The sequence below is a fragment of the Eptesicus fuscus genome, chromosome 16, assembly GCF_027574615.1.
Source record: "Eptesicus fuscus isolate TK198812 chromosome 16, DD_ASM_mEF_20220401, whole genome shotgun sequence".
Classification (NCBI taxonomy): domain Eukaryota; kingdom Metazoa; phylum Chordata; class Mammalia; order Chiroptera; family Vespertilionidae; genus Eptesicus; species Eptesicus fuscus.
In genome coordinates, this window is record NC_072488.1 from 409,435 (window position 1) to 430,518 (window position 21,084).

The 21,084-nt window shown below is 52.6% G+C and overlaps 1 protein-coding gene across 1 annotated transcript in view; it reads right to left on the minus strand.

The window, feature by feature from the left end:
- Positions 1 to 21,084, minus strand: part of MYT1L (myelin transcription factor 1 like) — a 258,267-nt gene that overhangs the window by 76,797 nt on the left and 160,386 nt on the right. Inside the window, exons 6-8 of the mRNA XM_054728327.1 lie at positions 15,053 to 15,107; positions 14,850 to 14,883; positions 14,509 to 14,571 (exon numbers count right to left, since the gene is read on the minus strand). Of these exons, the coding sequence (XP_054584302.1) occupies positions 14,509 to 14,571; positions 14,850 to 14,883; positions 15,053 to 15,107 (152 nt within the window). The remainder of the gene's footprint in view (positions 1 to 14,508; positions 14,572 to 14,849; positions 14,884 to 15,052; positions 15,108 to 21,084) is intronic.

Here is a 21,084-nt window from a genome sequence, read left to right on the forward strand (position 1 = left end):
GGACAGGGACTATTCGACGTCACCACCGCACCTGCATGTAAGGATGGCATGGCCAGGTGCGTGGGGCAGCGGGAGGTGCAAAGCTGGAGATGGAGAGCAGAATGCAGGCCATGCCACTGGCCTCTGAAATCCCAGAGGCACCGCTCTTACAGACATAACCACTTACCATGACCAGAGAAAGCGAAGAAAACAGATACTGGTGTGCAAGGCATATCTCATGTGAAATAAACAGAGCGCGGAGGTTTCTTTATGTGACTTGTACGTGTTTTGGGGAGGATCTGAGTTCATAACCTCAGGAGACTATCCAGCCCTGAAACACTGGCTCCTCGCAGCCTGCTGCCCACCTGCGATGCTGAATTACCACCTGACCACCAGGCACGTCTGTCACGCCAACCGCTCCTCTCTCGGACGGGCTGGAGCGAGCGCCTTGTTCAGTGTGTCCACTCTGTGTCTGTCCTAGTGATGAGTCAGTAACTCTAACAGTTAGTCTGCAGTTTTGCTCCTCCAGGGTCTGCCCATGACTCCGTGGGTCATAAGGGCTGTGGTCACCTCTCCATGACTTGTCTCCGTCTTCTCAGCTCGTCAATACCTTGTCAGATGTGTCTCTTCTGCATCAAAGCTGCCTGCGGCCCAGGGTGGTTTGCTAGCACAGGCACCAGGCCCTCTTCACCCCGATCCCCCAGGCGGCTGGGAAAGGGGGCATCGCTGACTCTCTGCTCTTCAGTGATGCTATTCAATGCCCCTCTTCCGTGGGGCAGTGGGATCCTTCTTTAGTGGCACGAATCCAGCTCTGAGTGGGGAGTTCAGATGTAGTCTTTCCTCACCCACAGACACTTCGCTTCCCCCACATGTCAAGATGGCCACGTGCTGCTCAGACCTCGCATGGTGAGCTTCCAAGCCAAGGGTCGGGCACGAGCATGAAGACTCCCCTGCATTTCACCTGCGCTTGGTTAATCACTGGGTTCAATGCTCAACTACTTGGAAGTAGCTGGTCTCCAACTTCAGAGCCTCTACCGCCCACGGGCTCTGATGCTCAAGGCTCCTCTGTGTCCATCATGTAAACTGTAAATCAAGCTGCACACACTGTGTGTCCCTCTCGGATCCACTGCCATGACTACCAGTGCCTGGTCCTGCTGTCCAAGTGACAACCACACCCAAGCCCACAAGACAGGCTCCACTGTGTGTGTCCAACTGCACGTGGCTCAGGAACCTGCTCAGATCTGCACGCTTCCTGGGCTACGAGACCAGTGGGTCGGAACATGTCAAAGCAAAGCCTTGGAAGACAATTTGGGAGCATGTGTGGGGAGCGTGGACCCTCCGAAACCCATGCTCTGTGAACATCACGTCTGCCAATGAGGGGCCAGAGAGTGAAGGCGAGTGCTGCCCATGAAGAAGAGGGGGTGTTGCCTCGTCCACCTGAATGTACGCCACATTCACCCGTGTGGTTGCCCACTCCCGTCTCTGCACCCTACACTTCCATGTCCACTCATGACTGCACTGCTGGATCTCAAGTTCTGCTTTCTCCCTGAAGTCATACCTGCACAGTCTAGAATTCAGGGTCCTTTACCTTTAATAACTCTGTACCATTCTCCAAGGAAGATATAAAAATGGGAAATAAGCATATGAAAAACAATGTTTTTAAAGGTGCCCACAACCTTGACAACAAACAAAACAAAACAAACAAAACAAAACACTGTACCATTAGCTACTGAGCATCAGTTTTGTAAAGCACCTTATATTGTTGACATTTTCACGTGCTCACTTGACCTCAATGACTGTTCCCTCCTTGGCCCTAGGAACCCTGCCATAGAAGTAACCACTCGAAATTCCCACATGCCAACGGGAGGAGTGTTCAGACCTCTTCTGGATGATGGGTTTGTTTGTTGGTTAATCCTCACCGAGGATATTTTCCCACTGATTTTTTTTTTAAGGGAGAGTGGAAGAGAGAGGGAAAGAGAGAAATATCCATGTGAGAGAAACACATTGATTAGTTGCCTCCTGCACATGCTCGACCAAAGCCCAGGCTGGGGAGGAGCCTGCAACCGAGATACATGGCCTTGACCGGAATCAAACCCGGAACTCTTCAGTCCGCAGGCTAACACTCCATCCACTGAGCCACACCAGCTAGGCTGGCTATTTTTGACACTTTGGCACGGGCCTACCTGTCTTAGGTTTGGTTCTATCAGCAACTGGCTTTCAACAAAGTGTGTGCTGTCTCCTTTTTGACTACAAACATTCACTATCTGCCATTGCCACACAAGAATGCTGAGCAGGTTATGATAAAACGACCCCAACAATCTACGTCTTGGCAGGAAGACTGGCAGGTTAAACGGCTATAAAATACAACCTTTCTATGCCAGCTGCAAACCTCGATGGCTCACAGGCTACCGAGTGGTCGTGCATCCGAGCTAGCTGCTGGGAGGCAGGATGCAGATCATGTTCCAGAACAATAGGACCTGCGCAGAGAGGAGCCTTGGGAGCCACTCATCCTTCTTCACCCGGAAAACAAAGACACCAAGGCCCGAGAGGCTAAGCGAACCCACGAGGCCAGCACTGGACTGCACCTCCCACCCACAGCAAGCGCCTCTGTGCCAAGCGCCAACAGCGGCAGAAACAAACACGGCCGGGAAATCACTTCCCCTGAGGACCTACTGTGCACTGCATTCTGAAGGTCCTTGGTCTGAAGCATCTTACTGCTATCAGCTTAAAGGGACACGTCAGAGAGAAGCGGTGGAAACAAACACCATGCTGGTCACACTGACAACAGCATCAGTTTCCACTTCAATTTCTGAACATTTGCGAGCTGATCACCCTCTCCCTCAGAGAGGTGCCAGGTCACCTTTCACAGCACAGCGCAGACTCTCTGGTCTGTACTTAGCCCAGACAGAGTATTCAATGCTTGAGGCAGCAGCTGTGACTACATCACCAGCAAGAGATTGTTCCCCTTTATAACCGCTGCATGTACTTAGTACTGCAGTAACACTTAATACTATAGCAACACCCAGTATTGCAGCAACTGCTTAATACTGCAGTAACAACACTGCAGCAACACTTAGTACTGCAGCAATTACTTATTACTCTAGCAACACTTAGCACTGCAGCAACAACACTTAGTACTGCAGTAATAACACTGCAATAAACATTTAATACTGCAGTAATTACTTATTACTCTAGCAACACCTAATGCTCTAGTAACAACACCGCAGCAACACTTAATATTGCAGCAATTACTTATTACTCTAGCAATGCCTAATATGGCAGTAACAACACTACCACAACACATAATACTGAAGTAACAACATCGCAGCGACACTTAATACTGTGGTAACAACACTGCAACACTTAATACTGCAGTAATTACTTATTACTCTAGCAACACCTAATACTGCAGTAATAACACTGCAGCAATGCTTACTACTGTAGTAACGTTTAATGCTATATATCGTAATGCTTAATATAGCAGTAATACCACAAAGCTCCTGAAGTTACACTAGTATTACTATTCTGAATTACAATAATTAAGAAGGAAGAACTGAGAAGCAAGCTATATAAGAATTTGTGATTCTACCAGTTACATCTTGGCCCTGGGAGTAAATACATAAGAAAACACATAAAAACAAAGTGGTGAAAATTCCCTCCTCTTTCTCAAATACGGACGACACTCCTCTTCTTCAGATGCTCTAGGACAAGGTACTTTGTCTGTCTGTGGTTGGTAAGCAATTATTCAATTGTTAAATATTTAAAATGCTGGTAGTTGAAGGTTGGGATGTTTACACAATTAGCGTGCAAATGGAAGGGATGCATGAGCATTCCAACTCAAAGAAATGAGACCATATATGAATATATGATGGCTGTGCACCATTTTAACATGTTTTTTAAATTGATTTTAGAGAGAGAGGAAGGGAGAGGGGGAGAGAAACACGGTTTATAACATGGAGACGTTTGTAAAAGCCTAACTGATTCCCAACAGTAAGAGAAGGGTCACCACTGGATGGACGTTAGCTATGAAAATAAGAATGAAAATATTTAATGACATCAGAAAAGGCTCATGTTATAATGTTAAGTAAAAATGTAAGCAAATACAAATTTACATCTATGATATGAGACAAGTTAAGAAGTAGCAAAAGTGCATAAAGATCAAAGAAAAACATCTAGCAGTGGTTACTGACGCTCTGGGCAAATGCCACGATGCTCACGGTGGGCACGGTGACATACACAGCAGACACTAACAAAAAGCTGCCCTTTCCTATTATTATTTCTTTTTATAATTTCCAGTCCTTATTTAAGAAAATGAGAATTTATCTACCTTTAATCTTAAGTCACCTTTGCGCCCATACAGTATTTCTTTTAGCTTCTCTTGCTAATAAAATACCCTGGGAGAATTAGTAAAAAAAAAAATAAAATATGTAAAGCAAATTTTTTATTTGTTCATTTTCTGAAGTTTTAAAAAAACTGAAAAGCCCAGGATCCTTCTCCGTTTCCCTTTCCCGGGTGAACGGCAGGCCAGCAGCCACATGCCTTGAGTCTGGCCCATGAATGGCCCAGGGCCAGAGACAGGGACTAAACAGAGTAATGCTGAGTCCTGGGTGGGAGGGGCTCTATGAGAGTCCCAGCCCCGAATCCTCTGCCTGCAACACTCTTTGTTAGAAATCAATCAGGCTAATGTAAGAAGCTCGGTGACAGGAACCAGGCTCGCCCCAGGGAAAGTTCAATTCATTAGCACTCGTGTGTGCGGCCTTATTGTAATAATCTGATCAGCATCCAGACAGGCTGGAGAAGGGGGACTGGGCGAGGGGATGTGCCTGGGAGTGGGAAGCTGTGATGACTGACAACACAGTCCAGGGGCCCTGGTGTGCGAGCGGGTCCGTGCCCCTCGCAGGTACTGCTGTCATTGTGGCAGAGATCGAGAGAGAGCAGCGAGGAGGAGCCAGAAGCTTCCGCAGTCCTAGTCCAGTGACCGGCCTATCACTGTGTCCCACATATGGTCAGTCTGATAAAGCTGGCCAACCTGAGCTGCTGTCTTCTCTGAGTGACCCGACCCCGTGTCTGCACCCCACGCCCTCTGCCCCCTGTGTAGGGTGGAGTCTCTCAGATCCAGTGCCAAGTAGCTGCTCCATCATTTACTTGCCGACCTGCCTGTGAACGGAGCACAAGCTACAGATGGGACCTGGCTCCTGGACCAGCGGTCCCCACGTGGCAGTCTCTGCCTCCCTGCCCTCACATCCTGCTGGGGTGGGAAGGTTGGACTGGGCAGCTCTCAGGATGGATAAATGGATGGCGTTGCCCACACCTCCCCTCCCTGTCCTGTCTGGCTCTCAGGTCGGCTCTAGGGGCTCCAGGCAGTCCAATCAGAAGCACAACAAGCCATCGGATTGGCTGAGGGGCGAACAGGTGATCTGAGCACATCACTGATCATAATGTGTTCTTCATGAATAGGATTTCTTCCGAGATGCTCTCTCCTCCCTAGAGTTTTGGAAATGCGCCCCTTGCACACGGAGCTCGTCTCTGGCAGTGTCAGATGCAGTATGAGGTGGTGTTCACAGACCAGAGTGGCTACTACGCTACAGGGGGTGGGTCTTTTAAAAGCACTGAATTAGACAGGTGAGCTCCATGCTTCCCTTAACAGGAGGAAACTTGTGTTCATCTTAATGACCATCTGAGGCCAGGCAGTCCTCTCGGGTGAGGGATGCCAACGTCCGGGTTTCCTTTAGTGGAGCTGCTCTGCCCTTTGTTACCTGTGTGCTCCTGGCCGTGGGCTCTGTTCAGGCTCAGAACACACACTGGGCAGGGCCTGGCGGTGACTGAGCAGCCCAGAGCCTCTGGACCTCACCTGTGTGTGACCTGCGCCCACGATGGCTCTGGGGATCCCAATGTGGGCCCAGCACTGACCCCGCCACACCAGCTGCCCCTCCTTTCCCCAGACAGAGCCCTGCAGTGCTCCTAAGCATGTCCTTGTCGGTTTCATAAATCTCGTGTGAACAGGCTGCCAGGCTCCGCCCGCACCTTCTCATTCAGCAGGTCTTGGCTGGGCCCAGAATTCGCCTTTCTAGAAAGTTCTAGGTGACATTGGGGAAGCTGACCAGCCTCCAGCTCCAGGCTTGGGCTCGAGCCCAGGATGATCATGTCCGCGGGTCAGGTGGCTCTGCAACCTCGAGGGCCTGGCGGGAGTGCAGGAGCTCCAAGGACAGCGTCGGTGGCTTCTCAAAGCTCCTCGCTCCTCTGAGAGGGTCAGAAGGCTCCCTACGCCTCCTCTTGATGTTGGGGGGCAGCAGCCAGGCCAGTCTTTGCCAGGAAGAGGGAGCACATGGAGCCAGGGGACTGCAAGACGGGGGCCTGTGGCCGAGCAGAACCCTGGTGCGGAGGCCCCGCCCCCGCCCCTCGGTGCCCGTTCTCGGAGACCACGCTAAGTCATTTCATCCCGCCTGAGGCAGGTTTCATTGGTCACAGCTGGAAACATCTAATTTACACGGAAACTTTTTCAGATGAAAACGTGACGACAGTGTTTCCTTTCCAACTCTACTAACAGCAAGAAGAGCGGAGTTGGGGTCTCCTCCCGTGCGGGGTCTGATTTGGCAGCACCATGTCCTCTTTGGGACAGGCCAGAGGATCTGCTTTCCCAGGACCATGTGACCACTCTTCTTCTCAGCGTGAGTGTGTGGGATAAGGACCAGGTGCACGCCCTGCGACGCGGAGCGAAGGACTGGCCTGCAGCGCTGGTCACCATGCAGGTCCTGACTGTAGCTGCCGGGGCGCATGCCTGAACAGACTCCGGGTGGTGTGGCAGGCTCGCACTTCCAGTCCCGTCCACCCTCCCCATGATCCTCAGAGGACGGAGCCCACAGACCCGCCCAGCAGCCACTGACCCAGGGCCTGCCTTCCCGTCCATGGGAGTAAGAACCAGACCAGCAGAGACCCACACTCGAGGGAGGGTGGCTCGGTCAGGGCCAGCGGCTGCGGGTGCCTCACCCAGGGGGACCCACTCCTCTGGCCCCTCACGGCTGCCTCAGGACCCCTCTCCCCACACATCAGACCTGAGCAGTGGCTGCCGTGTTCCTGCCATAATCCCAGCGTAGATGGCACAAGTCACAAATGCACTGCGCGTTTTCCTGGTGGGTGAAACCCCAGACAATAGCTGTACGTACATCAACTAGTGCTGGGCATTCTCTGGATATTTAAAAGGCATTTTTACACATTAGCTATCTGAAATACCTATGTTCCTTCTCTTTCAATGTGGCCTTATTTGAAAAATATATTTAATTTTATCAAACGTTAAAAATATTTCCTTAAATACATTCTATGTTTTGTTTTGCAGTTTTAAATGCCTTGACTCGGTCACACTCTATTCTGAAGTGCCCAGACAGCCTGGCTGGCATGGCTTAATGGTTGAGCGTCAGCCTATGAACCAGGAGATTACTCTTGAAAGTTTAACACAATTTTCAATTCCTAGTCAGGGCGCATGCTCGGGTTATGGGCTCAATCCCCACTAGGGGGCATGCAGGAGGCAGCCAATCAATGATTCTCTCTCATCATTGATGTTTCTATCTCTCTCTCCCTCTCTGAAGTCAATAGGAACGTATTTTGAAGAAATAAAAATGTCCAGAGACATGTCCATGTGCAGACATACTGTAGACCAGCAGCAGGCAACTGTTTTCTTCAGGTGACGGCCAGGAACCTCTTCTTTAAACAGAGGATTTATTGTGACAATAAAGGTTACCTGCCACTGCAATCCAAAAAGCCTGGGCCCGAGTGTGGCGTGTCTGCACACATGATGAAGAACAAGGCATCAGAATAATGACACGTCCGGGAACCCCACTTGCTTTAATTCCCCACTTCCTACAAATAAGTCCCCAGATCTCGAAATTGGTGCTCTATGTGCAACTGTGCCAACTATCAAATTAATGTTAAAATATGTGCACCCACCTTCTGATTTATAGCACCAATGACAAACAGCAAAAGGACGGCGTGCTGTAAAGTGTATGGATGGGGGATGGCATGCACAATGTTGTCTCGTAAAGAATGAAGGGTATTCTTTTGGATTCACGAAGTGCAGCACAGATAGACTGGCTGGTGGCTGCGTGCACAGAATTTTCCATAAACATCCCACAGCGCGCCCTGCTGTACGGCCGCCATACATTAATTAGAGCGTCGGCAGACACTGTGCTGTGTTTCGTGCACACAAGTGAATCTTCATTTTTCACATGCAGAGCCTTACTAATTAAAATCAGCTCTGCAATTAAATGTGGAAAATTGTGTTAAACTTTCAAGCGTGATTAGAAAAAATGCAATTATTTTCAGGACATTTTATTTCAATGCAAATGAAATTTCTACCAATGGGACTGGCAAGTGGGAAACACTGGGGTTCTGGTTTCTCCGTCTTCCTCTCAGCCTCTCCCCCTTTCTGGGTTCCAGATGCCCCCTCAGTTGCTGTTGCAATGCTCCCCTCCCCCCGCCAGTGCCTGGCTCTGTGCCAAGGCTCTCAGTGAGCGCTCCCTGTCAGGCATGAATAATACAGCCCCGGCCGCTGGCAGAATCCCGATGAGGCGTGCCCACATCAGGAAGCAGGTCCTCCGCCTCCGCTCCGGAGCAGGTCCTGTGAAGACAGGCAATTATTCACCCGCGGCGGCCGCCACGGCAATCACGCTGGTGGGTGCGAAGGTATAGGAAATGGGAAAATCTGAATAAGGAATATGCACAATAAGCCAGAGAATCCAATACTTTTCTAATCAAAAAGGAAGCTACCATTTGGAGCTTTTTATTTTAAAGTTTCATGATCAATTGATTTGGCTCTGAATTTCTTTAACTGGGAGGATTTAAAATAATAGCAATGCCCATCACCCAGTTTCCGGGGGCTTGTCCAGTGTGCCACACTCTAAAGATAAATTTTGGGTCAAATATTTCATCAGGACTCTATTCTCAACACACAAACAAGTTAAAAAATCGCAATGAAGAGTAAATGTAAGTGAAATCTACTGAATTTCAGAAATAAATCCAGAAGGTCCCAAACAGATGTGAAGAACAAGGCCATGTTGGGGCCTGTCTGTCCTTCTCTCCTAGGCTTGTACAAAAGTCACTATTCGGAGAGAAGTAAGTCCAGTTAATTTCAAATATTCCAGTATGTGAGTAATTATTATAAGGACTGCTGAAATGCAAATTCCTCTCCATTGTTTAATAGTAACCTATAATAGATATTAATACATTTTGATTATTCCAGTTTCTAATTTTATTAGGAAAATTAAAACCTAAGAACAATAAGCTTCTCTGGCCGGTGTGGCTCAGTTGGGTGAGCATCGTCCTGTGCACCGAAAGGCTGCTGGTTTGATTCCTGGTCAGGCACATGCCCAGGTTGTGGATTCAATCCCTGGCAGGGGACAACTGGTCAATGTTTCTTTCTCCCCCTCTCCCTTCCTCTCTCTCAAAATCAATAAAAATCCTATATAATAAAGATGTAATATGCAAATGGTTGTTACACCGTGAAGCGTTAACGACCGACTGCTTAACGACCGGATCACGGATCAGCAGGAGGGTGGGGCAGCGAGCTACAAGTGGGTAGCGGAGAGCTACAGGAGGGGGCAGGGCAGCAAGCTATGAGGGGGAAAGGGGGAGCTATAGGAGGGCGGGGCAGCAGGTGGAGAGCTACTGGAGGGTGGCAGCGAGCTACTGGAGAGCTACTGGCACACAGACTCGTGCACAGGGCTACTAGTAAAATATAAATAAATAAAAGACTGTCCAATAAAAAAGAAGAATAAGCTGTTACTTTGGTGACAAGTTTAGTTTCCACAGATAGTCCCCTTTCTCAGGGTCAGGTTGCACTTCCTTCCTTCCCCGTGGGGAGGAACTAGGCACTGTGAGTCTAAGGCACCAGAATTTCAGTCTCAGTCAAGCAGCCTGGGCAGAAACACTCTGACCTTCCGCATGCTGGCTGGCATCGCAGCACCACTTCCTACAAACTCTGGATCCATAGCGAAGTGTCTTTACCAGGTACTTGAACTGAACTAAAACAATGGCAGATAAAGAGTGACGTGTGGCTTCTTTTCACCATGCCTCCCTCCTTCCACAGAGTCAGGCTTTGGTTTGGGGCTGTCACCAGAAAATGCCAGGCCTCAGGGCCCTCTGGTGACGCCCCTCAGCACAGGCGCTGGTGTCTGGGCTGTGCTCAGTCTGGGCAGCGCTTCAGGCGGATCTCCACGTTCACACTGTGCCTGGAGCCTCCTGCCAACACTGTTGTCAGGAGGAGAGTAGGCCAGCAACGTCCCAGATTCCCAGTAGGTGCTTCCAAGCCTTCCCTCACCTTCTGCCCCACCCACCCAGACAAGGGCTGTGGGCACATGGGAACCGGCTTGTTTTTCAGCCACAAGTGTCCTAAGTGCTCGCTAGCCAGTCTGCTCGCACACTGGGGACGGGGGCCCAGGCAGGAGTGAAGGGGTCCGGGAAGCTTGCTTCCCGAATGTGAGCCTCTACCAACCAAACTCACTGAGAAGGACCGAGAGTTGGTGTGTTTCTGCAGAGGAAGCTCTGAGGGGACTGCATCCCTGAGGCACATGGTGGCTGCAGCGCCCGCGGGCAGGCGGATGAAGGAAAAGCCACACGACCTCAGACCTCAGCAGGGGTGTCAGGTGGAGAGGAGGTCCGAGGGGCCTGGCTCCAGGGAGGAGAGACTTCCGGCCGAGTGCCAACTGCCGGTTCTGCCATGCACATGCGCGGATGATAGAGGCGCAGGGAGAAACAAGGAGATGCCTGTGGGAGACACAGGGATGTTTCTGGAGATAAGTGTCTGGCATGTGGGTTAGCTGCATGGGAGGACTGAGCTGACTTCCTACTTCAGGGCACCAAAGTGTTGGCGGGGCTGGGGTCCCTGCTGGCCAGTGGCTGGGATTCACACACACTCATCCTCCGGCCAGAGGAAGTCTCTCTGAGGAGCAGGGTGCGCTCGCCTCTGTGTGGGAACCTCCCTCCCCCCTCCCGTCCCCGCCTCCCGGCCCTCATCTTTCTCATTTCTGCCTTGGCTGCCAAGGGACTCGGAACTAAATGCTGTGCTACATGAAAACCCCTGATACAGTCTGAGTTTCCAGTAAAACTGTTTAAATTTCCCTCATGTTCTTCCTACTTCCTCTCTTTAACTTTTTAAAAAATATATATTTTTATTGATTTCAGAGAGGGAGAGAGAGATAGGAACATCAATAATGAGAGAATCATTGATCCCCCACTGGGGACTGAGCCCGCAACCCAGCATGTGCCCTGATTGGGAATCATACCGCAACCTCCTGGTTCATGGGTTGACGCTCAACCACTGAGCCACACTGGCTGGGCTCTCTCTCACTTTTAACTGCACAGTTATGTGTGTTTATCAGCTACCTCAAACTAGCCATGAACTATTAACACAAACATTCATGATAGATTACCTCTTGTTCAAGGACACAATTTTTTAAGTAGGCAAGAACATCCAGAAAATAAGTATTAGAACCTTAATTCCAATCCTCCCTTTTTTAACCAGGATCTGACATTTTAGATCCCCTTCCCCAAGATATGTTCCCTTTCACAGGGCTGTCTGGAGGCAGAGGCCCGTTTCTTACAAGCCCACAGCCCCACCGGCCTCAACTGAAGACGAGGGAGTGAGTGAGCCGTGAATGCCAGCAGCTGCCACGGAGGCCACAGTACAGCGATGCAGCGACCAGCCGTCAAGGGCCACCAGGGTGTCCTACAAGCAAGAGTGTGCCCTGAGCCTGCGATGAACGTTTGATTTCCTTAGATATGTCCTTACGAGAGGAAGAAAGGTCGGGGTTAAATATATGGTGATGGAATGGGAACTGATTCCGGGTGGTGAGCACACCATGCGATATACAGATGATGGGTGATAGAGCTGTACACCAGAAACTTACATAATCTTATTAACCAACACTGACCCAATAAATCCAATAAAGTGAAACAGAGAAAGAGAACTGGTAGATATGTTATCACCTGGTATCCAATTTCCTTAAAAATTGTTTTGCTTTTTCATATTGTTAATTCCACATACCTGCCTCAAATTATTTTTTGCATGTTCACGTAAATAAAAACTTCAACATACGAAAATAATACCTTTTTCCTGGATTATGAACTAATGTGATATAGGAATAAAATAAAATTGTAGCCCTAACAGAAATACATTCATTCAAAAACTTATCTTTGAAAGACCAAAGCTGTGGGTGATCTCAGCAGAGCCCACGAGGCTGCCTTCTGGGCCATCTGGAGAGGCCGCTGCCCGCATCGCAGCAGAGGTCAAGGTCACGCCTGTGGGGGTGCAGGTGTTCATGTGCCTCATGACTGTGGGAAGAGGACCTTTCACGGAAGGAAGGATTTTACAGCCAGAACGAAACGCAGCCAGGTACAACTGAACTCCCACAATGGGTTGGGCAACGGTCCAAGGATGCTGATGCATCTTGCCTAAGAAGGGGCACCTTTCCAGGTTAGGAAACCAAACGTCGTCCTCAGCGACACATTCTGGTAACAGGTAGACATCAGACAATAAGAGCAGGAAGCCTCGCTGGACGCCTCAAGGAGGTTCCCCAGAAGGAAACGCATCGGTGACTAAGTTCTGAGAGGTGATTAGTCTCACATGACAAGGTCTGCACCTCCCTCATGTTAACACTGGGGGAAAGGAGCCCACGACTTAAATAAGTGGGTGGGGGGGGCGCACCTGTGTCTGCACTGGGAGCAGCTCTCCACCCTCCCCCACCTTACATCCCTAATTAACTATTCCCATTAAAAAGTAGGAATTCTAACAATTACAAACAACACGGCTCATGGTAAAAATCATAACATAAAAAAATTAATAAATGTTGACACATCCCCCAATGTGGATGTTTCTGTGAACCCTCCCACAATCCAATCTGCCTCACTCCTCCTGCGTGGCTCTGGGTGCTCTGTGCCCACGTCAGCATCTGTCTCAAGCCACCCTCAAATCACGCCCAGCCCCAAGCTAGGCCTCCTTCAGGAAAGGGTCTCGGAGGCAGGTGCGCACATGCCCGGGGACACATCGGCAGCTGACGGAGGGCACCTTGGTAGGGACATGAGTGTCTCACACAATTCTTAGGAAACGTCATGATTTTTCCTGTAAAACGGTGATTATGAAATATCTAGCTGACACTTAATTAAAACTTGTTATTTAATCATTTTGTTAGTAGTATGATAAAGTTTAACTAGTGACTAATCAAGAGATGATGAGGGGAAAATGAGATTTCACTCATGACTTGCTAACCTGTTTCCTAGTGAAAATACAGGTGGTTTTTCTAAGACTTTTAGATTAGATTTATATAAATACTCCTGCATACATAGCACAAATTCTTTAACTATTTAAATCACACAGTTCAATAATTTACTTTCATAGAGTAGTAATAATATAATAAATAAACTTTAATATTTTAAATCACAAAATTTCCTTAAAAAGAGGCCTTGCTGTTCTTTTGGTGCAAGCATAACGGAAGTCTGACAACCCTCCACCACGGTGCTCGTTAAAAACTCCCGGCCTCCTTAAATGCTATGTGGGAATTTGGGGAGTAATTTCCCCCTGATTTTACTAGAGGACATTCAAAACAATTGCTCGATTTCACCCTAAGTTCGTGTTCAGCTGGAAGGACATAAATGTAGAAGTGAGGGAGGCCGCCCTGCTGCCGAGGGCACACCAGCTTCGGCATCTGGGCTGTGCCCTGTGCCCTGGTTTCTGATGGTCTGTCAGGTGGGTGACCTGGGTCCAGCAGCCCGATCTGTGAAAACCAGCTGAAAGTGATTACAGCCTGTGCACACTTCACTCATCACAACGGAAACCCCACGGGAAGGGGAAAGGGCGCTGCCGCAGTGTCCCAGAGAAGAATGTCCTCCGGAAACGTGAGCTGGAGACCGCCCTCCCCGACCACCCTGCCTCATGGGTGCGGACAGGATTCTGCTGTGATGCGTCCTTAGCAACCATGACCTAGCCACCTTGAGATGCTCCCCGACCCTCCTCTCTGACACACCCGAGTCCCAGGACTGATGAGGACAACATAACCCTTTCAAGCCCCCCCTCTCCCGGGGCAGCCAGCCCTGTTCCCTCCCGGCACCGCCCCTCAGCTGCCCGGGCACTGGGTGGGCTCGTGTCCGAGGACAAACGGTTCAGTATGGAAGCCACGCGCTGCAGGACGATCTGAAGGCCACACTCTGACTTACCGCCTGTGATTTATGTCGTGCAGCTCCCGGCAGAAGGGGAAGGAGAGACCTGCTCAGTGACACGGGGAGGGTGTCAGCGCTGTCCCATGCTCATGGCAAAGGAGCTTCAGACTGGTCTTAATCTGTGTCACCTTACGTATGATCATAAAATTTGTCCCTCAAATAGTCAGAATGGCTCATGCTTTGAGAGCTTGGACAAGAGACCAATGACCGGGTTCGTGTCCGAGGGAAGGCACAGCACTCTTGCTCTCCCACCAGCTGCCACCACTGTCACAGCGGCCGGTCCCTAAGGCATGTGGAACGTACAACATGCAAGAACACAGGCCTTACCTTCTGTGTCTTGCATATTTGCCACTAACATGACCGCTGCCATCACAGCCGGGCGTGGGACAGCTGCAACGGGAAAGAATTAATTACACAGTGCCACATGCCGCAGGCGGTTAGACCGAGAGTGTCAGTGACGGGACAGAGACGGAGGGCCACGCAGATGGACAGAGAAGCGCAAACCTGGAGGGGGCTAGGGATGCTTTTCATCAGCGAGTCTCAGGGGAGGCCACTGCATCAGGACAGCGGGCCGTGAGGAGACCCAGGAGGTGGGCCTGCCCTCTGGCATGAAAACGCCTGGGCTTCGCACACTGCTATGGGGACACACTCACCCACAGAGCACTGACCTGAACAGCTCCTGGATGGCTGGTTCCACGGGAACTGCAGGGAGAGGGAACAGACAACAATGCGTCATGTACCACAGCACCCGCTTCCACAGAACATTCCTGAGAGGGGGTGGCAGGCAGCGGTCACAATGCATCAAGCAACAGCTTCTGCAGCAGGAAGGTGACCCGAGGGGCCTCCAGGGAGTCAGGGAGCGTGGACGTACCTCGAACCCCTTTGGACCGCGTGCGATGCCGCTTCTCCTCGGCGTCCACCTCCATCTGGGGAGAGAGTAGCAGGCGGTCAGTGTCCTTCTCCCACACGCCGAGGCCAGCAGGGGTGTGCTGTGCCCTGGCCTTTCAGGGACAGTGTTTGAACAGTGTCCCTCCGTGCAGGGAGCCTCTCCAGGGGAAGCACCAGGCCATGCAAAGGTGTAAGAAATACGGGTCAGCCTTGACCCTGCAGGGATGCTTAGTCGGAGGCCCTGCCCGTGAGGAGCCTCGAGCCAGCCTGCGTCCTCGCCTTTAAAGGATGGAGGAGGACACATCTGGTGACTCCGAGATGAACTTCGTACCAAGAATGTTCACTGCAGGTGTCGTCTGTCCGTGACGGGCCTTGGTGACCCACTGTCCCTAGCCCCTGCGGTGCTGCTGCTACGCACACTGACCTAAATCGTCAGGATGCTCTTCAGGGACACAGGCCTTTGCTCGTGGCAACCCGTACGTCTCACACTTTGTTTCATGCACTGCCTTGTAGGACCCTCAACAGCGCTGTAATGAAGGCACTGTATCGCCTCCTGGAGATCCACGCGCATCTGATGGAAGTTGTGGTGCAGGCCTGCCTCCACATGTCATCTTTAAGACAGGGAGCACACTGCGGGACGGGTAAGTGCTAGGGTTTTGTGCACCAGATATTTCCACAGCGTGTGAGAAACTATACACGGCAAACTGCCCATGGGGCGGGGCGGGGGGGGGGGGATTCTAGTGCACCCAGCGGGCTGCCAAGGAGAAACGCAAAGAGGAGACACAGGTCCTCTGACCACAGGAGCAGAGCTGCTCAGCCCCGCCTGGGACCTCCCTGCCCTGCCCAGGGGCCAGAGCTGCCACAAGGTGCCACCTTCTCCACTGCGGCGGAGTACGGCATCGGGCAATAAAAAATGGGTGTAATAAACACATAAGCTGTCGATAGCCTTTCATGGGAGATGGAAGTGTTCTGATAGAAGACTGAGATTTGATACAATAAGCATTTCGGGAGAGGAGGGGCCAGGATGAGGTGTGGGAGGAAGTAGGAAGGGAGGCCGCACCTGAGCCTAGGTCTCACCCTGGACAGAGCGTGGATGAGTGAGTGAGTGAGTGAGGCCGGCGGCAGGTTAAGGAGGTGGGAGGGGACAGATGAGTGCTGAGAAGAGGGCTGCGGGAGCAGAGGGGCAGGGCGAGGGCTGGGGCCAGAGGGAGGGGCACAGTCGACCCAGCAGCCCACCAGGCTGCTGTCATCTACTGAGCAGGTCGGGGGTGGGAACACCTCACAAGCACATTTTAGAAAGAAATGCACGTGGCGCGAGCACGGAGGGCGCAGGAGAACCGAGAGGAGGCGAGTCTCCAGGTCTATGTCCGGGGAAGAGCGAGGCCAGGGAGAAGGATGGAGTTGAGGAAAGGAGAATGTACACGAGGCAGTGCCTGTGGCTTCTCCTGTCCTTGGTTCCTGAGCCCACGCGGGGCCTGGAGCCCTGGACGCAGGCACGCTGTGGAACCACAGGATGCCAACAGCACCTCGGCAGCTTGAATGCTCTAACCTGCTGGTCTACACGCAGAACTCCCACGCCTGGTGCAATGCCAGCCACGCCTAACACCTTGTGCAGGGCACAGCGGGGGTGGGAACGTGGAGGGCCGCCGCCGTGACCTGGGGGAGTGGGCAGAGGCTTCCTGGCGGAGCTGAGCCCTGAGCGGCTTTAAAAGCTTCACTGCAGGTGTCAGGTTGAAAAGTGTGTGGGGAATCATGGGGGTGGGGTGTCCCAGGCAGAGGGACACATGTGCAGAGACCTTGAGGGGTTTGCTAGAGGGCTCCCTGCCTTCAATAGGGCACCGGCTGCTCGCACCTCTGGGTGGGACACAGCCCGTCTGTCTCAGCGGCCCCCTGGCTCACACACAGGCCTGGCACCTGGTGCGCGCCCCTGCGTGTACCGCCCCGGCCGTGGCTCAGGAGGGAACCCCACCCCCACCAAAGGCAGTGAGGCTGGCTCTTCCCTCTGGGTATGACATTCAAACACTGGCCTCATCAGCCGACAGCTCACTGTCAGAACGGCTTTATTTTTCACTTTAACACTGTTACCCCGTTGTTTTATGGGGACAACCTCATTTCCCCTGATGGACAGTGGGTTCTGCCATCAATCACGCTGGATAAATGATGCTTCCCCACTAGTCCAAAGCGCCCCTCTTGCTCGTGTCAGGTCCCACCACAGCGGGCCCGTTTATGCCACCGCTCAGCCTGCTGAGTGTCAGGCTCTGGCCCAGGCTGTGCTCTGGGGAACCAGCCTCCTTCCTGCGAGGAGGACGTCATGAGGTGACATAAACCCGTCTAGGTCGGCAGCAGCACCCCCGTGAGTGCTGGTTCTCTCTCTCCCAGCGAAGGGGCCATAAACGAAGGATGGAAACGGGTCTAAAGTCTGCTTCTGCACAGACGGTTCAGGATGCGCACACTGCCGGAGGTTCAGATGGTGCAGAACGCATCCACTTCAGAGTCAACATTGCGGGGAGGGTGTCATCCCCGGTGTTTACACCTCAGTGTTAGGTCAGAGGTCACTTGACACCTGTGGGCATCCTCACACTTTTTATTCCTTTAGGAAGCGCTCCTCCTCCTGTCTGCCTGCCCCTCCACCCCTGTCTGTCCCTCCATCCCCACCTCATCCATTCCTGCCTCCTCCACCCCTGCCTGCCCCTCCACCCCTGCCTGCCCCTCCACCCCTGCCTGCCCCTCCGCCCCTCCCTGTCCCTCCATCTCTGCCTGTCCCTCCATCTCTGCCTGTCCCTCCACCCCTGCCTGTCCCTCCACCTCTGCCTGTCCCTCCATCTCTGCCTGTCCCTCCATCTCTGCCTGTCCCTCCACCCCTGCCTGTCCCTCCACCCCTGCCTGTCCCTCCACCTCTGCCTGTCCCTCCACCTCTGCCTGTCCCTCCATCTCTGCCTGTCCCTCCATCTCTGCCTGTCCCTCCACCCCTGCCTGTCCCTCCACCTCTGCCTGTCCCTCCATCTCTGCCTGTCCCTCCACCCCTGCCTGTCCCTCCACCTCTGCCTGTCCCTCCATCTCTGCCTGTCCCTCCACCCCTGCCTGTCCCTCCACCCCTGCCTGTCCCTCCATCTCTGCCTGTCCCTCCATCTCTGCCTGTCCCTCCATCTCTGCCTGTCCCTCCACCCCTCCCTGTCCCTCCATCCCTGCCTGTCCTCCATCCCTGCCTGTCCCTCCATCTCTGCCTCTCCCTCCACCCCCACCTGCCCTCTCCATGCCCGCCTGCCATTTTGAAAAGAAGGCCTATTTCCCACTGGTGACTGTTAGAAGCACCAGGTGACCTGTCAGTGGCTCTGAGGCCAGAGCTGCAGGACCTGCGTCTGTGAGGTCAGGATGGCCCAGCAGCCTTGGTTTCTGAGCCTGTCTCTAGTGATTTAATTAGAAAATCCACCTTAACGTGCCACTTGTGCATTTACCCCTTCAAGTCCAGGGTTTATTTCTATAAGGACAGGTTCCCATGAGAATTTACATGATTTTACACTTAAAGAAAACTCTTGAATTTAAAACATTTACTTTTGAACCAATATAAGCTACCAACCTGAAGAGAGGGCAAGTGAGTTACTTTGTAAAATGTAAACTTTGCACGTGGACTCAGGATTTATTTCATGACTTCCATTTTCCCTGTCTTTCTCCCCAATAAAATGCGCACCTTCTTGTCCAGCCGGTGTGGTTCCGTGATGGAGAGCTGGCCTAAGAACCAGCAGGCCACGGTTTGGTTCCCGGTCAGGGCACATGCCCAGATTGCAGGCTCGATCCCTAGTAGGGGGCGTGCAGGGGGCAGCCCATCAGTGATTCTCTCCCATCATTGATGTTTCCCTCTCTCTCCCTCTCTTCCTCTCTGAAATCTATTAAAACGTATTTTTAAACACGTGCACTTCCTCAGGTTGAGCCTATCAGAAGCGCACACATTCGGGTGGCTCCTTCAGACCCTGGCGGCTGTGCGTGACCTTGCTCTGACCCCGGATCTCTCAGGCCAGCAGGGACCAGGGAGGAGCTGCCCTTGGGCTCCTAGGACAGCAGGAGCCCTCTGACTTGCGTCCTGCACACTGTGAACTGCTCTCCTTCCGGCAGGAACAGGGCAGGGGGCACAGTGGGGTCACAGTCCCCTGGGGGACCTCTCTGACCTGTCAGAGCCCAAGCCCCGCCCTCCCGCAGCCAGTCCTTCATTATTCAGGAAGCAACAGCATCTGTCAATTAACCAGGCCTGCCTTTCCCCTCCGGAGGCTCAGCCTTTGGTCCCTCACGGCTCATTAGCACCCTGACCAGCAGACTGCAGAGGCAGAACTGACACCCTTTGCCCAGTGGGGGGCCTGGAGGGAGTGGGGGGAGCGAGTGACAGAGGAACCAGAGCCGCTCCGGGCAAAATGCAGTGTGCAGACCGCGCTGCTTCCTGCGCCTCCCTGCCGGCGGACGACTGTCTCCTAGGCAACTGGGACCCGGCCTGCTCTCAGGACAGGAAAATCGGCCGGTAAAGGTCAGGAAGGCTCAGGAACTCCACACAAGTCGTCCTTGAAAAGTGCTTAGAAAATGACTGTAACCAAATTCTTCTCCAAAATATGACCCTTTTCTGTTTCCATGAAATTAATGTAGTGCAAACATGTTAGGATGCAGGATTTCTGTCCCTACTCATGAGGAGAAAGGATGGCATTATTATTAGGGCCGGGAAGTGAGGAGGGGTTAGCAGGTGTGTAGTTCATGGCTGCACGGTTTATGATGTCCAGTTTCAGTTATCCAACCTCACAGGATGGGAGTGAGGAAAAACCAGGCAAATAAGACAGGAGCAAAGCCGTGGTGTGCCTGCTCCGTTTCCTTCTCACTGAGGAGGGCAGCAGTGACACCGCCTCAGGGAAAGGGACCCGCCCCACCCAGGCCCGAGCTGCGTGGGGAGGAGCAGTCGGTGCCAGGAGAGGCAGGAGCAACTGAAACGGGAAAACAGAAATTCTGGGGGAGAAAGACAGGAAGACGCAGCGATGCGCAGCTCCGCCCTGAGACTGGGCCGAGCCCCACGCTGAGACGGCCACACGTCCCTCCCACAGCTGTCCCCCCCCCCTCTTCTCGCAGGCTCATGCTGTGCTCTCACCTGGCCCTCGCTCCCCCTTGACCTCTGCTGACCTACACGCACTGTCACACTCTCCTTCTCCAACAGCGTGCACACGCCCACCTTCTCTTGGGCACTCTGCACCGCTGGATGTCACTTCTAAATCTGTTCAGAGGCCACGGTGACCCCAAAATCTATCGCTCCCACCCCCAGCCAGGTCCTCACAGCTCTGCCCACTCCCCCGACTCCGGGCTCCTCATTCTGCCCCGGCCCCCGCACACTCAGGAAGCCCCACTGCTCCACAGGCGGGCGCGGGCCAGCGTCTGACACCAACCGCTCCTTTAAAGCGCGAGTTCCGTTTCTGGCTGCTTCCCGAGGATGCCCTCACTTCCTGTTCATGAAACACACGCGTGGCATTCCCTTCCGCACGGCCCGCAGCGCCTCAGGCCGTCCGCCTCCCTGCTGCTACTGCCCCGCCTCCAGGCCCTCCGCCTTTGGTACATCCGCTCCCACGTGTGCCGGGTCACGGGCAGAGCTCTCCCTCCACGCTGTCACCTTGAGGAGAGTCTGCAACCTCCCGCATCGGCCCAGCGTTTCTCAGCAATCGGCCTTCAGTCCGAACCTCACCGTCTTGTCTTGGTTCCTCTGTCCAATCGTCCGTCACAGTCTGGGTCCTGCAGTGTCGTTCCCTCTCTCTGGACGCCCCGAGCCACCCCGCACCCGTCAGGACTGAGGCACCGACAGTCTCTGGGTGCTTGTCCCTCACTATTTGCCTCCTTGTCTAGCCTCTCCGTTTACAGCTGTGACCTTATCAGTCCATTTCCATCATGGAGAATCCATAACAGTTCCCTGCCTTTCCTTCTAGAAGTCCTACAGGGACAGCAGCCGTGTGTGTGTGTGTGTGTGTGTGTGTGTGTGTGTCTATGGGGCGGTGCATA